General features: G+C 45.6%; 1 protein-coding gene across 10 annotated transcripts in view; it reads left to right on the top strand.

The window, feature by feature from the left end:
* The window catches only part of XPO7 (exportin 7), a 598,229-nt gene that overhangs the window by 90,142 nt on the left and 490,688 nt on the right, over window positions 1-17,399 (top strand). For 4 of the 10 annotated variants that reach the window (XM_085633848.1, XM_085633847.1, XM_085633845.1 and 1 more), the window contains exon 1: window positions 7,730-7,838. The exons of the other annotated variants lie outside the window; for them this stretch is intronic. In XM_085633848.1, the coding sequence (XP_085489974.1) occupies window positions 7,779-7,838 (60 nt within the window). In that variant the 5' untranslated portion in view covers window positions 7,730-7,778. Of the gene's footprint in view, window positions 1-7,729; window positions 7,839-17,399 lie in introns of those variants that run through there. 10 annotated transcript variants of the gene reach the window in all.

Below are 17,399 nucleotides of genomic sequence, written 5' to 3'. Positions count from 1 at the left end.
GTGGTCGGAAATACCTCTAGGCAGAAGCTCTGCCTCCAGGACTGTCATATCGTGGTGCAGAAGGGTAAGGATGTAGTCTAATCGGGAGAATGAATGATGCGACCCCGAGAAGAAGGTAAATTGTGTGTCCGTAGGGTGGAGCAGGCGCCAGACGTCAGTAAGTCCGAAGGTCTCAAGAAATTCCGCCAACCACCCCTGCCCCCGGGGCAGGTCTCTGGGGGGCTGCCTATCTCGGGTTCCTGACACCACTGCATTAAAGTCCCCCCCCCCCCCCAGCATCAACTGACCCCCGGGAAGAGAAAGGAGCAGCGCGCCCAGATCCGCGAAGGCCCGGGCCTGGAAGCCAGGCGGGATGTATATAGAGAGTAGGTTAAGCGTGCGGCCCTCCCACCGTCCAGAAACCGCCGTGAAGCGGCCCTGTGGGTCAGTTTTGATAAGGTCTATATGGAAGGGCAGTGAGCGACGCAGGAGAATCCCCACCCCCCTTGAACCGGAGGTGAAGCCAGAGTGCGCCGCTAAAGTGTAGCCACACCTATTGAGGGCCTGGCAGACATTACCCATCAAATGAGTTTCTTGCATTAGCACTACGTCCGGCTGGTGCCGCTTGAGGGATTGTAGGACTATAGTACGTTTAAGCCTGTCTCCTAACCCGTTAACATTCCAGCTGAGAACTTTTAGGCTCTTCTCCCATCGTCTATCCATAGCCTTTGCTTCGCAGGGTGCTTCGTCCCACCACCCCGGTGTTCCTGCTGACTGAGTGACAACATAGTTCGTGTGACCATAAAGGAACCCCAACTCCCCGCCCCTCCCTGGTTCTCACCCCGCAAGTGTACTCAATACCCGCGGTCTGGGACCTGACATCCCATGCACTCCACCCCCCCCCCCCCCAACAACTGTCTCCAACATCCCTACCCCCCTTGCAAAACAAACCCCCCCCCTCCCTGCCCCCTGCTCCGTGGGTTCCAAACTACCCACTGCCCCAATTAGCAGAGCGCCTGTCGCCCAACCCTACCCCGGTGAGAGCCCACTGAGGAACTCTACGTGGGAAGTTCGTGGGCCAGCCCCCTCCTGGCCGCCCGCCCGTGGTGCCCAATTCACTCAGCCCCCCAGGCCCTAAGTGCATCCGCTAAATAGTGAGCCCGGCTCAGCAACCTCGGGCCTGCAGTCACAGCGCCTCGTGGAGCAAGCCAGTCTTACAGGCAACAACTTTAATACTTTACTGTCCGACGGCTTCTCAGTCGAGCGTTCGTGGCCTCATCTCGCTGCGTCGTCTCTGGGTGAGTCCCAGCGGGGACTATTCGATCTTGAACGCCAAGACCGCTGGCTCTGCTCTCCTCCTTCCACTCGCCCCGTCGCCGACCCCGGGGAGGAGTGCCCTGCGCCTCGCCATTGTGCACCGTCTCGCCAAGGGGCCCCCGCAGTCCCATCCGTATCCAGCCACTCCTGCACCGCCGCCGGCGAAGTGAAGAAAAGGGATTTGCCGCCAGCTATGATCTTCAGTTTGGCGGGAAAGAACATCATGTACCGAATCCCACGGTCTCGTAATGCCGCCTTCACCCCCTGAAAGGAGCGCCTCTCCTGCTGAACCTGGAGCGTGAAGTCCGGGAAGAAGCGAACCGTGGCTCCCTCGTACTGTAAATCACCATGTTGTCTAGCAGCCTGGAGAATTGCATCGCGGTCTCGGTAGTTCAATATTTTAACAATAATTGTTCGCGGTAGGGCCCCCAGTTTAGGTTTCGGGATCGGGGCCCTGTGCGCCCGCTCGACAGTGAAGAGCTTAGAAAGTCTCTTGGGCTTAAGGTGGTGGAGGATCAAATCCTCAAGAAAGAGCTCCATACATTCCCCCTCAAGTCCTTCCGCCACACCTACCACGCGAATGTTGCTTCTCCGAACCCTGCCTTCCTGGTCGTCGAGCCGTAGGGCCATCAGCCGGTGGTGGTGCACTAGTTCGTTGACCCTCCCCTCGAGCCGCTTCTCCTATTCCTGCAGGCCTTTGATGTCCGCTGCATTGGTTTTAGAGCGGTCCGTGGTGGTCCCCAAGTCGGCCCGGAGCAGGTTCACCTCTATCGTGATCTTGTCCATTTTCGTCTCCAGGTTGGTGCCCAGGGTTTGAATTGCGGCCATTATGGACATCCGGGAGGGTTCCGCCTGGCCCGCGGCCTCCTTCGTCGTCCCTCCAGGCTGCTCCGCCGGTCTAGCTACCGTATAGTTATCCAGCTTGTTGGACTGGGTCGTGGCGCCCCCTTTGGGTCGCATGGTGCCGCCGGTACCTCTGGGGCCAAACGTCCCTCCGTCCGCCTTTGCGCTAGTGCGCCCGCGGGTCCGCGCCAGCTCCGGTCGCCCACGTGGAGTCTGGGCGCAACCCTGGCACCACCGGCACTCTCCTGGTATCAGCTCAGGGCGGGGGGTCCTCCAGTGAGCCCTGCGTGCACGTTATGGGGTCCGTGGCCTCAGCCACCCCCTGCCGCCGGTTCTCAAATGTCCAGGCCGCCCCAGGAGCCGCAAAAGATGGCCCCCAACCGGGCAGGCAACACAGGTCACCCCGCAGCAGCAGCCCCAGCTGGTCTCCTCCCCTCGCTCCTGCGACAGCAGTCAGGGAAATGGCCTACCTCCGCGATTCTGGCGCCGCCAGTCTCAGCACCCTGCAGTAGGACCCATGCCGCTGTACACCACGCCTCTGTGTTCCGCTTTAGTCGCAGCAGTCCGCCGGCCCCCCAAGGCTGCAGGGCCACGCAGCCGGCGCCGTCAGGCAGTCGGAGGCCAGCGGCACCTCAGCTCCGCATATGGACGGCGTCCTCCGCCGATGGCGCCCCTCCGGTTGCGTCCCGCGTCGGCCGAAGCCGGGGCCTCAGGTGGCAAAAGGGGCGGCACCGCAGCTCCGGGAGCGAGGCACTCAGCCGCCGCCGCCAGTCGCGGCCGCCGTGCCGAGCCGTCCACAGGTCTCCGGCGTCCGCTCAAGCGCTCCGGTGGGTCACTGGGCCTGGGGGAGCTGGGGGGCATTCATGGGCAAGCCCCTCAGCTCGGATTAGCTACGGATGTTGTAGGACACCAACGGTCCCGGCGGAGCTCCGGAGTCAGGCGGCCATTTCGTACGCCGCCTGGCCACGCCCCCACACTTGACATTCCTAATAGGCAAAAGATCCTTGTTTTAATGTATGAGCAGTTGACATGAGTATCAGTTGAACCATTGGTTTATAATGGGAGTGTATGAAAATATCACCCCTAAAACAGCCACTCTTACAGTTGCGCATCATTTATCATACAAACTACTGCTGTTCAGATTTCTCTGTAAATTACATTCCTTTACATCGTTATTGGTGTTCACTTATTGTTTAAGTGAAGAAAGTTGTTTGACAGATTTTCCAAGTGTGTGATTGTATTTTAACCATCTTCAAAACCTCTTATTGTGTTTGGTATTTTTTGTATGCGAAACCTTTAATCCACAGGTCCTCCTCTTTTGCGCAGCTCGATAAAGAGAACGGAGACTAATGGTAAAATGCTCTACCCCCAGAGGCATGCACTTGGCACTCGGCACTGCCTTCAAAGCCCCCTCTTGCTGCTCGACTGTTAACTGTAACAGCTGATTCTTCCTAGCTAAATGCCACTGTGATGCACCTGATTTTTAATATAGTAATTATGTGGTACCGTGGTGTGATATAAGCATGCAGTTTTAAACTGTCTAAACTTATTGCTCCCCACAAAATGTATAGATGAAGTTATTGTCCTTATAAATATAGAAATGTCACTCTACAACACTGTACATCACACATCCCACAAATCAACAAACTGTGAGGGCCCTAGTTACTCTTTTTCGCTATGTAAGTCGCTTCTCCTAGAAGCACTATATTGTGTACTCGCAGGTAGCTAAATACAATTCCACGGTGGTCTTGTATAAAAAGTGGAAGATGATGAAGACCTGAAGACTCTCACCTTGGAGTTAGGTGGACTCTGTACAAACCTCCAATAATATGATATAGCAAAGTCTGTCCATTGTAGGTGCAGGGCATTGTAGGATTTACAGTGGGTTTGGCTGTCCTGCAACTACACAGTACACTTCTGACATAGGGTGTCCACATACTGTAGGCAATTGAGTATAGCAGAATAAGATGCAAGGTTTATTAGAATTGGTGCTGTTAGAAATGGTTATGAGATTTAGTAGAAAATAGGAAGCATTAAAAGTAACGCAAGGAGAGTGTTTTTTCCTCTGACAGAATTGTAAATGCCTTTTGAATTTCTTTTTTTAGCCAGATCAGTGTGCTACTGTTGTGGGTTTTTTTTATTAGTGTTTATTTTGCATTTTAAAGTTCCAGAAGGTCGTATCTGCAGAATAATTCGAAAACTTAATGCTAAAGAGCATGCATTATTTGCATTATATAAAGGTTTTAATACCCTTGAGATGGGCAAAGACTTAAAATTTGGAACAGTCTTATCCCCCTAGTCTAGCAATGTGTTCCTGGTGATTCAAATTACTGCCGAACAATATTTAGAACTTTCCATAGTAGCTAAATTTGGAAAAGTTTATTTATGATTAAAGAGTTTTACTTTCATTTGTATAAATAAAAATGTAATTTTGCTTCTCATCTTTTCACAGCGAAGACTGGTCATTTCTCAATCTGGAACGCGGTTAGTTACCAGGGGGTACTTACCGTTAATCGTTTGCAGCATGTTTGCCATAAGACATGTTACAGTTGCACAGAACGACTTCGTCACCAGAGAACTCGACCTTCTCTTGGTTTAGAGTGTTGTGGTGCTGAGTCTAATATTGTTTTTAAATGTATAGTGTAAAAGGTGTGAGCTTTTACTAAACTTTTTTTGTTCTGCAGAATATTTGAACCATCACAGCTTTACTACCTGGAAGCTTTAATCCCTTAAGTCTCAAATTATTTTTAGATCAAATAATAAAATATCCCTGTATGTTTTTTAGTTTTCCAAACAACAACTTATTCTAGGATAATACATTTTTTGAGTTAACTAATTGGGACTAATAAACCTGAAACTGAATGTTTTATTGATCTTTTTTTTTTTTTAGTAATAGACAGTCACTACAAAAGTCTCAAGAAGTGATCAGCGACTACTTTTTACCTCAATAATCACTTCTAGCCATATGATGTTTAGACTTCGGCTTGAAAATGAATCTGCTAACAGTTAATCATTGGCTTCATGATATTAGGCAGTGTTAGTTTTCGAGCATTATATTTCCCTAACTAACCACTGGAGTAATCATCGTACTCTCTTATGGAATGAAATACTGTTACTTACCGTTTGTCTAGTATGGTAAAGCATTTATTATTTTCATTCAAACTATTTGTTATTTCTCATTCACATTTGTATTAAAGTAGGTACACTATATATTTTTCTTTTCCTTTCCCCATTACAATTTTCATTTTAACTTATTTTTCCTTTGGTGTTCTTCCTTTTGTTTTTTTTTGTTTTTTAACTGTTAACTCGCATGAGTTAAGGCCCTCCCTTCTCTGGATCATGAGCCTGTCACTGAAATATTTACTAAATTGATCTGTGTCTCTCCTGTATTAGTTGCACACTACCCAATCAAGGTTGATAGGGGTGTTAATAATAAATTGTTTGGTGAAGGTGATTTTTTTGGCTTCTTTAGATCATATATATGAGTAGTTGATCAGATGGAAGATCAGAGCTGTTGTACTTACTGTCCTTCATGTTGATACACTAATGAAGTTTAGACAAGAATCCCCAAAAAACCCTAACAGGGGCATAGATTCCCTAGTGTTTTTAAAATGAAGCTTCAGAATCAGTATCACAGTTCCAACATCCCTATCAGAAAAAAAGTGGCACTGCTATAGAAAAACATACACACCAAATGTAAAAGCATGGTGGGTGGCAGATTGGCCTGACTAAAAGGTAATCCTCGCCTTTTAGCCTGCAGTACTCAAAAATATTATATGACCCCCAAACTTAACAGACTAGTGCCAAACACTTAATGGACAGTATACATTTTTTTAAACTGTCAAATCTATTGTGGCTGAAAAAAACAAATAGAAGTTGCCCTTTAGTTCTGTAGCAAAACACAGTTGCTTATTTAATCTCTTGGTTCCATAGAACTTGCCCACTGCCCCAAGGACTTGGTAGAAAGCAACATCCCTGCTCAGTTTTGATCGGTGCCATGTCCTCTCTAGTTGTGCAGGATATTTTGCCAGTTATTCTGCACATAATTTAGTTGAGGACCACTCCACTGATTGACTGGTTCCTGCTCCAAGATGTTGCTTCCCTGAATCCAAGGCATCCAGATGCCTCGTGTGTTCCAGTCATGAGCATGACGTAAGGTTTGACAAGGCCCTGCAATGGAGCATCTCGCTGTAGAGGTGTATATATGGCAATTTGTTGTGCATCAAGACATTTTCAGCACCTTCTCTGCAACTCAAGATGACTCGAGAAATATCTTGTGAAGCAGTCTAGCATCTAAGAAAGTCCTCTGAAATGTTGGCGCATGAGGCAGAAGCCATGCTGCTGGAGCTCTTAGTTCCTCTTTTTTCCTTATTGAGCTATGAACCTGCCTGCATTTATTACCTCATTTTTTTACGTTTTGGAATTTGTCACTTCAAGTTCCTCAAATGTCTCTGAATTTTAAGCTAAGATGCTTGTAGTAACTGATGCTCCAAAGAAGTGTGCATAGAATTGGTGTGTGAATCGTATTGCCTTCTCTTGGTTAGCTTATCTCAATGTTTTACTTTAGTCTAGAGCTTATGAGGACATGAGAAACGTGATTTTGATTTAACACTTCGGTGCTGTTTTGCACCATTGCCTTCTCGGCACTAGGAAAAGTCTACCCCTTTGTATTTATCAGTCATGCCCTGCAACCCCCAACTTAGCTTCTTCAGAATTAATCTATTACCTATACTTTATCCTCTTCCTGTAAGAAAATCTTGTTTTGCCTTCAAAAAGGACAAACATCCCTCTGAGATTAAGAACAGTCATTCGTGATCTGAATCTGAGGATGGCGGTTGGAAAACTAAAGAGCCCCAAATTTACAATTGGTCATTCTTGACTAAATCCCACCCATATTTTTCTCCAGTAATGCTTTTAGGCTATTTAGTTGACAATCCGTTTTAGCAGAAAACCAACTAATTTCCGAACCGCAGTCTGAACAGCAGGACTGAAGAGCTAAAGTATTTCTGTTATAAAGAAATGGGTCCGTTGTAGCTCCTTGACACTAGTGGAGAAATAGTAAGGTGTTTGAAGGGTTTCTGTCGCAGTATGAGCTACACCACATTCCCCGGTGAAGTTCTGGAGGTTTGATAGGCCAGTAAATGAGGCTCTATCTGTTGAGAAGACATTTAGGATAGTGGTTCTTGTGAATGCAGTTCTACTTGACATGAGCGCATGGGGCACATTTTAATCACCTTCCCAAAAATATACCCGGTAACAGAGCTCGTCCCCAAACCCTTCCATTGTAGACATGGATTTGCGTGCTTCTGTTCCAGCACCAATCCATTACTTTCCAACCCCTAGAGTTTCTGCACGGAGATTCCGTAGGTCTGTATTATGCTGCCCGAACTGCACCCTTGGGTTTGGCCTTGAGCAGGCGCTGGATGGGTAACTTGAACTCTGCCTACTTTACAGTTGTGACTGTCCCTTGCGAGTGTGCTGCTGTCAGCTGCACTCCACCCGATGCCCTCCCCCACTCGGACCCCTCCAAGCTCTGAGGAGGGTGTGTCTCCCCTTCCTTCATGTAAGCAACAGCTGCTGGAAGATTGCTATCACAGGCGAAGACATCTGCTCCCCAGCCAGTGCTCTACGCCAAATGAATGACTAGAAAATACCAGCAGCACGAGTCGAGTGTCATGGTCGAAAGCCGTCTGAAGCATGTGAGTAGTGGCTAGTGTTGCTCTAGTCTAGACTGTTTTCTGTACCGGTGCCTTTTGGGCGAGTATTGTATTTGTATAGGGAAGGGCGTGTATGTAAGTGAACAGTTTCGGCTAATGCCACAGCTGCTCGTTTTTAACTCGTATCTCCAGGTCCTTTTTTTCCAGTAATAACAATAACAAAAGATAGCAATATTTTTGTTGTATAACGTATAGTTTTCAGTTTTAAAGCCTCGAAAATTACAGATATTATTTTTGAATTACACTCTTTGTATTACGTGTACTTAGTACAACCCCTTCTCACCATTTGGATGGTTCAGTAGCACATTCATAAATTAGGCGCCGTTTACAGGTCTGCGATTTCCATTTACGGATGGCAAAGTGGTCTGTTATATCTTTTTTTTATTTGGTTGTGTTTTATTGTTTAAAGGGAAATCATATTGGATAGTCTCCGGCAAGCTTGGAGTAGAACAGTCTACTGTTTATGATGGTATATGTTGGGTAATGGCCAGCTGCATTGTGTTCTGGATCTTTGTGGATCATTATGTAAGTGGTGCAAGTGCTTGAGGGCATTGTCGTTTGTTTCATTCAGTTGGGCTGCACTTTTGTCTCCGGTTGTTAGCAGCATGGGTTTGCCATAGGGTCTGACCTATCGTCAAGGCTTGCGCCCAACCCTATGCGCATAGCCTGCTCCCACTGTGCGTGGCCTTCGGACATGTGCAACAGGGATTGGCCACAGGGCTCTTCCCTGGCTTTGTCCTCAACATTCTGCTGGTAGTCAACTCTGCTAAACATGGCTTCTATTGAGTGCAGTGGGGGTTGACTGCAGAGGAAGGAATGGTGCCCAAAGCACCTTGGGTGACCAACTCCCTCTATGCACAACTAAGTGCATCTAGGACTTGGAACAAGCAGGCATAGCATCTTACCCAATGGCTGTGCTCAGTGAGCGTTGGAGAGGGTCCTACACACACAACCTCCACGGGTAGCCAAAACTTGTCTGTGCAAAGCCTGTCCTCCAGGCATACCTGGCACCCAGTCCTGCTGTGCATGGGAGTTGCCTACAGAACCTTGCCTTTTGATTTTTTTTTTTTTTAAACTATTTTTAAGATTTGTATATCCAGTACAGGATCCTCTAGACCTCCAGACAGGGACAAAAAGACTGCAGATAGGCAGTTGAAGCTAGTCGGGGGGGGGGGGGTGAGAGGCTGCGGTCCCAAGCCCGTAAAGCTTGTGCTAGGTTTGCAGCCTTTTGATGAATCTTTACAGAACTTTTTTTTAAAAAACATTCATCCACCCCATCTCCTTCCTGGGAAGTTTCTGGGTGATTCGTCAAGCAGGGGGCTGAGAAAAAAGGTAGGGTTCCAAAAAGTTGTTGTTGACCTATGTTGATTCCTATAGGATTTGTTTTAGGAAGGGATACTGGAAAAATGGCTGATTGGAATTACACCGAATTTGGCAGAAAGTTGCAGCTGACTCAGAAAACATACTTTTCATGATTTGGTATCAATCTGTTCAACAGATTTTGAGAAATTCATGTGTAAAAGAAGTGTTCAGGCTGGGCTAGAAAGGGTTAAAAAAAAAAAGGTATATCTGGTCTGTTGGTCTCACGGCAGTACCCCGAGACTCCTTCAGTATCGTATATTTAAAAAAAAAAAAAAAGGGTTTCTAATTGGCTGAGGAAGCTTTCTTTGATCAGCTTTTCCTGGAATAGTTGTGGTGATGAAGTTCGCTTTGCCTGCTGCGTGCGAGACTAGTGAGTGACTATTGATGTGCCCTAGCCTGTGTGTGTTTGCTGTAGTTTGTGATGAGTAAGGACAGTCAATATCTGTGGCACAGAATTTTCATGGATGACGGGATTTATTTTAGGTCTCTGCAGATTTCTTATTGATGGCATTTTTTTAGGTCTCTGCAGATTTCTTATTTCCCCCAGGCATTTTGTACATTATCTGTAGATAATTTAAATTTTGGAAATTATTTGAAGATTTTTCTGTCTGCCTAAATTTCCAGGCAGAGAGTTTAGAAGCATCATACTAGTGAAGGAATGACTGGGGCTACGAAACTACCACTGAAGGTGGCTGTTGTAACCATAGATTAGCATCACAGCACTCGCTTATTAATATCAGCTTAGCTGAGTTACGAGCTAATCAGTGGCATCACCCCACGGAGTCTTTGTAGTGAAGCCAGCCAACGCAAATTAGTCATTGCCCTATTGACTCCTATCTTGTTTACCAGAATGTGGCCACTACATGTGCATTGTAAGGGGTGCAAACATTTCACTTGGCCCGAAGCAAACGTGAGAGTGTTAAGATACCAGGCATTCGGACACATGCTGCTTAGAGATTTGTTCTGGGGTAAATTTGAGAGGAAGATCTTGAAATTAGGAGTCTCAAATTATAGGTAAATAGTAGTTAAAGGGGAGTTAGCCATTCATTTCTTTAAGACGTTCTGTAAACACTTATTGCCATAAAGGTCACTTAAGAGTGCTGTGAAAAGTAAAGAAAAGAAGAGTGAGTGGTCTGTAATGTACTTTCCTTATTTTTGCCCACGTTTTGAAAACGGTTCGGGAGATTTTCAACATTGGCGCTGCAGGTTTTATGTTCTTTTCAGGCACACGTGAAACATTTCAAACCGAGATTTTCTACAGACTTGGACTACTGCTAGTGATAAACGGGATGCTGACGTTTGGGGAAGATTGAGGGTGGCGCTAAAGTGTGTGGGCTCGCCAGGATCTTAATGGGATCTTGGCTTCAGACAAACATTTGGGTCTCCAGTGCTCGTTGACTCTTGTGGATTCGATGTCGCGGTAGGTGCTGTGGTGATTGTAACACAGCTATTTCACAGAAAGTAAGTATTAATGTTAAGTTGGTTATTTTTTTTTTTAATTTAAACTATCACTTTCCTGAACAACTTGGAATTATAGTACAGTAAAAATTAAGATTAAAAACGAAAGACTCTTGTACTAAGCGGCCAAGTGATAGTCAAGAAAATAGCTTCAAATTTAGAGCCTTCTTCTGTGGACTTTGTCTTTTCCATGGATTGTTTCAGTGGAACAAGGTCCAGTGTTATCCTATCAGTTTTATGCTTCAGAGTTTTTCAGACTGCTCAAAGATGTTAACATAGACCATGGTGGGTGCAGTAGCTAGTAGTTTTACACAGCTGTGTCCTGTGGTATTCCGTGGATAGCAACTTTTTAGCCTCCACAACATTTCAAACTATCGTTTTATATTTTGGGAAATAAGCTTAAATGAATTAGGCCAATAGAGGAATTGGAAGATAGTCCAATTTTTCCAGTACTTGGCCATGATAAAATATATTTTAGTATCGCTCAGATAGTAAGGCCATCTGGTAGCTCATGGTTGAGAGAATAGTTATTGTAGCCTGCCATGTGTTTACTACCATCTGTAGAGGCAGCGCCAAGAGAGACCAGACAACATTTATTGCATCTTGCGGCATGACTCCAAGCACTTTACAACAGGTCTGTTAGCTCACCTTTATTGTGCAAGGTTGAAGAAGGTGTTGGTTGGGGTTTCAGCTGTGAATTAAGTATTTTTATGCTGTGCTTGATGCTTGCAGGTGTGCGTCCATGCTTTATGCAGTGGCATGTCTCAGCATCTTATACATGAAGCAATATGTAAAGGAGCGTATTCTATTTTGCATGCTTTGTGTACAAACCAGTTGAATTACGGTCCATGTTAAATCATAATTTTGGGAATAGCCATGTCTTGGTGGCTTTTCGTAATTCTAAATGGCAATCTATCCCTATACTCTTTTGAAGCTTGTTTCAGTGCTTGTTCGTCCAAACAAAAAGGTGCTTCTTCTTGCACATTTTCTTTTTTTTAAAGTGGGAATGATCAGGAGTTTTACCATTTGGGATATGACATTTCTGCTTTGACTAAACATTGACTTTCAACTGGAAGAAGATTGATCCTGTTTCATGGATTGCCTGATGCGCTGAGTGCTTAGTAGGAGATTTGTCTCGCTGCTCGTAACCAGTGTTAGGCCAGGGGAAAGTGCTCCTGCTTCCTCATGTTAAGGAGCTACGTAGCTGCCAGATTTTGCATTTGTTGTATCTTGCCTATTTGTGTTTTTTCAAGGCCAATGCGGATGCCCTTTACAAAGTCGAGACATGCTGAATCGAGAGCTATTGATGCCCAAATCCTGTGTGAGAGATCTAAATAAGGGAAGTTAAATGTGGAGCTGCTTTCTTTCTGTAAACTCCAGTATTTTTGGCCAGCGACCTATTTGGTGCACTGTAAGTTTCGTTCGGTTTCACTCTCCGCAGCCGCAAAATATTGTTATGGGTGCATATGTAACTGAGTGGGTAGGACAGTTTGAAAGTAAAAAAGCAGTAGGTATCGGATTGAGCATATGAAAGCTGCAGAACTATTGCTCCTCTCAACTAACACTGACACCCTTCCCTGGCAAGCCCAGGGATCCCATTGATTTTGTGAGCAAAACGTAATGACTTGCTCAGTTACTAGTGGAGGACACCAGACTTCTCAGGAATCTTGAGAGCGACTTTCTGCCCGTCTGAAGAACTCTGGCCAGCGGAAAGATCTTGGTGACCTTCTTCTTCCCCATTTTCCCTTCTTCCTCCCCTCTCAAGTTCAAAGTGAGACATGGGTGCCTTACTAACTTACCTGCCCCAAATGTTGTCATGGCACACCCTAGGCTGTTGTGTCTACAGTAGCTGTTTTTCCAAGTAGTGGCTGTGCATTGTTACTTTCGGTGTTTGTGTCTGAAGCAAAGCACTGGCTTTTGCCCTGCAGTGATAGACCCCCTGCAGTGACAAGGTAGCAGAGGTTTGTTGCCTGTCACCGTCTGTGCTGCCATCCATCCCCTAGCCGGATGTGCCAGGCATGTACCCTCTACTGGGCTTTTTGGTCTCTTCACAAGTGAAGGTTATTTGTATTGCAGCTGCTCCCGAGGCCTTATATTTTTAGGTCGAGGACCGTCCGGTCTGCCGAAGGCAGAACCGGAAGTCGGAGATTTAATGTTTCTGAGAGTGGCTCCTTAGCCCGCCTCTCTTTTTGCCTCTCCTCCATTGGCTGGCTTCCTAAACAGAGGCCAGCCATTGGAGGAGAGAGCCGTCCCTCCAAATAGGCTCCGTCTTTTTCAGATTCGGGGGCGTGTTCCTTGCTGTTCTTTCCACTTTTTAGCCACGCCCTTTTAGAACAGCAGGAACACGCCCCCTAATCCGAAAAAATTTCGAAGCTTCCATCCGCCATTTTTTTGCTGTCGTCTGGCCGTGAGGATCCATCCGTCCGGCGCCGTGTTGTTGTGCAGGTGGCGGCGCTGCCCTTCGACGAGCAGGTATCCGCACCGTGCTTTGGACGCCTTTCCCCCTTGTTAGACTCTCTCTGTAGGTGGGGCCCCTTACAGCTAGTAATCTCACCCGGCCTTGTTTAGCATTCACGTGAAGCTCCGAGGGCGTTGCGGGCGGCGCCGGGCTCGGGAATCCTTAAGTCTTGACCAGCAGTTCATCTCATATGGCACTTATTTCCGTTTTACTCCCATCGGTTTCGAGCTTTAAATGATTAGAGGGCGGGCGGCATTATCTGTGTACTCAGCTGGCATTAATCATAGCTTGTGGTGTTGGTGCTAGCAGTATTACATTGTTTACAGATAGTGCTCCATTCTACATCCTGCGTTTCCAAGTGCTGTAAACATCAGCTGTTCTTGTTTTCCGATGTAACTTGCATACCTTGTTAGGATAGAAGGCTGAGTCGGCTTTGGTAGGATTTAAGTCTTGACCAGCAGTTCATCTCATATGGCACTTATTTCCGTTTTACTCCCATTGGTTTAGCACTAGTGTTCTTAACAGAATTAAAAGCTTACACGCTTATCATGGTGCTGGAAAGTGAACGAATCTCTTCCAGACTAGTGCACATGTTAAGTGCCTGTGTCAGTCTAGTGCCATGGAACTCTCAGGGGGGACACGTTTCTGAACGTGTAGCCTCCTTCATCTACGTTACTTTACAGTACTTTGTGCTCCAGTGGAAGAGAGGGTGCTGGACGCTGGTTCAGCATTGTTTCTAGGCGCTTTGGCGGTATGTCAGAACACCGAGGCTAATAATATAGACATGTATTGACCCCTACGAGATCGACTATTATATAGTTCGGATCACCATACTTGTGGAGTGAAGATTCACTATTTTACCTCTCCGGTGAGGGAGTGGCCGCCTGGCCATTGGAAGGATGACGTGCGTCAGCCTCTGCTCCCCAGAGAGTCTCTGTACCCCCAGCCAGCCTCTGTAGATGCAGTACCCAGCCAGTCAGTACGTCCCTGCACCCTCAGCCAATCTTAGCGCTACCAGTCTCTGTACCCAGCCAGTCTCTGTACCCTGCCAATCTTTGTATTCAAACCAGCCACCGCATTCCCGGCCAATTCTCGTAGCCACAGCACCCACTGCGATTCTTCAGCACAAATATAATGAAGTCCATGTTCTCCACTTTAGAACACAATTAAAAAGTAAATGTAAGTACTTTAACACTGATTTGTATTCGTGAATGAGCTCAGAGCAAATGCACTTCCAACTACTTCTCTCTAAAAAGATCACTACCTCACTCTCTCACTCCCTCACTCTCTATATCACAACTTCACTCTCTCTCTAACTCACTACATCACTCACTCTCTATCTCTCTACCTGACTCTTTCTATCTCACGAACTCACTTTCACTGTCTCTTTCACTACCTCTCTCTATCTCACTACATCACAACACCACTCTGCTTACATCTCACTACCTCACAACATCCCTCTCCCTCACTACATCACTGTTTCACTACCTCACTCTCTCTCACTACATAACTCTCTCTACCTCACTATCTCACAACTTCTCTCTCTCAAAACATCACTACCTCACTCTCTAGCTCACACCCTCACAACTTCACTCTCTCACTCACTACCTCAATACCTCAATCACTCTCTATCTCACTACCTCACTCTTTCTATCTCACTAACTCACTTTCACTCTCTTTCACTACCTCTCTCTCTATCTCACTACATCACAACATCACTCTATGCTTATATATCACTACCTAACAACATCCCTCTCCCTCACTACCTCACTCTCTCTATCTCACTACCTCACTCTCTATCTACCTCACTCTCTCTCACTACCTCACTCTCTATTTCAATACCTCACTCTCTCTCTATCTCACTACCTCACTCTCTCTCTGCTAATGCAATAGGTATCACATATGCAAAAATAAAAGCTAATGCCAATAGAAATGACAATGCCATTTATTTAGGGATACAAAAATGATAACAAAATAATGAGCAATACCAATAGCTCTACCTATAATATTGCCGAGACCATTGCATTGTAAATGCTTGTTGGGAATTGCAGCCTGCCCTTGTCAAACACTGCGAACGGCAAGGTTCCTGACCTTCACAAACTCAAAGGTTTTTGTTTTTCCTTGATTGAGAGCCTTCCCATAGGATGACACTGGTGAAAGACTTGAGCTTCAGAGTCCTGGAAATTTGTCTTCATTTCAATGAAACACCATAGAACACATGGCTGTAAAAACACACAAAACTGCTTTGTTTGCCATGGTTGGTGAACTCCTCACTTCTGTATCCAAACTGGTGCAGTAAGTTAGGAATGGCCAGGCTGAGAAGGTTCCAGCTTTCTTTGAAGTATTTCATTTTGACTGGTTTTTTATATGTTTCTTTTGTAAATGAGTAACACTGACAGGAAAAAACGTTTTTAATGATTTGTGGTTAAGTTTACTTCATTGGTCTGGCCCTCTTTCCACTGTTGGTTAGGAACCTGAGACATTGACTCGAGTTTGACACTTCTGGTGAAGCCTTAAAGGGTTGGTGACTTCCTTATTATGTGGTTGATAGCAAACATTTCCAGCTTCTGCCACTCTTTTAACCCCTGTCATTTCGTTCCGAGTTTGACTGTTTATTGTGTGGGGCCCAGTGATTCCTCCTTGACCCATTTTTTTTAAACCGGTTTAATATTTACATGCAACCTCTTGCCTTGTGGATGAGATTGTATGTATGCCTGCCTTGAACTTTCCTTAGGGGACAATATCCAACTGAAGGTTCAGCTGGATCAGTTACAAATGTTGGACTTGCATCTTCAAGGCTGTCTCTTGCTCATAAAATGGTGGATAAGCCACAGCAAAAGATAGATACTATTCACGGGGAAAGCCTGATTACAGTGGGATATTTCTCTTTGTTCACCCATTATTGGTGACCCTCCTGTCCCTGCTCCTTAATGAAATCTCTGATAGTGTTTTTGGCCAAGACTAGTCTTTTAACTATTGAATCAATACAGTCACTGTTTCTCAACATGTCCTTGACAGTAGTCTGCTCCACAGTGAGGCTGTCACCGTGTTATCTTGATGTTGGACTCCTCACAGCAGCATCATAGGTGAATTGAGGTCTTACTAATTAAAAACTTCACAGCATCTCTTTAAGTTGAATCAGTGTTAAGGACTTTTGTGAGCTGTTGCAGTGGGTCTGTGAGACCTTAGCCTGCTGTACCATCGTCTTTCTAAGTGATGCTTTACAACGAATCTGTAGCTCTTGTAGTCTGTTCCTGGGCCAGTGGTTGATGTTGAACTGTTCATGTATAAGAGCAACACTTCATAATTGTGAGCATGGGTGATGGAGTGTCATTTGTGTAGACCTGAAAAGCTCTCTTTAAACAAAAGCATGGTAGGCCACAGGGCAAGGTTTCCTCTAAGACATACACCCACCAGAAGCAGCACTGGTGGCAACAGTATGTCCCACCCATGTGTGAACATACAACAAGTAGGGGAAGTAAAACTAAGTGATAAGAGAAACACAAACTCAGAATGTAAAACATAACACCATGGTTGGGGGGTTCTCTTCAATAATCAGAATTGATTTCTATCCTAATGAACCCATTTTCCAACATTAGGATAGGGAAAGACTGGGGAAAAATCATAACTTTCTAATCTATACATTGAAGTTTTTATGCAGCTCTTTGATGACGGTTAATAGCTCACTGTTCAATGTTAGGATTTTAACTTATAAACTTCAAATACCAAAAGAATATCTCAGACAAAAGCAGTAACTCACTTAATACCTGTAGGAGAGTGTAGTATGCAATCAATTCATACAACCGAAAATTTATAATGTAAAGGCACATTCAACAGGGAAATCTCATAGATAAGAGGCCAACCAAAGTCCATTTAATTGCAAACATCAATTTATTTCCCGCTGAATCATATTCATAAAATGCAAACTTAGGGGCTGACTACGATGGCAGGCGGACTTGAGTACCACCGCCATAGAATCGGGGAATGGGACTGCTGGTCTTCAAGGTGGAGGCCCCACGATAGGCATTACAATGCGACTGCCACTACGGTGTTCGCAGTGCCTATCTTTTACATTGCAGCAGGTGCTGCTGGCTGCATCATCCGCCGCAAAGTAAAAAAAAAAAGGAACATGTTAAATATATCGGTGCCTGCCACATGGTGCAGTGATACGTTGGGGGGCATCATAGATGCCCCCCAGGACCCATGTCTGGGGGCCAGGGGTAAAGGGGCCTGCTACGGGCCCCCAATGTCCCTTTCGCCAGCAT

This window comes from Triturus cristatus, chromosome 11, assembly GCF_964204655.1.
Source record: "Triturus cristatus chromosome 11, aTriCri1.1, whole genome shotgun sequence".
Lineage (NCBI taxonomy): Eukaryota > Metazoa > Chordata > Amphibia > Caudata > Salamandridae > Triturus > Triturus cristatus.
This window is presented reverse-complemented; position numbering and strand designations above follow the sequence as displayed.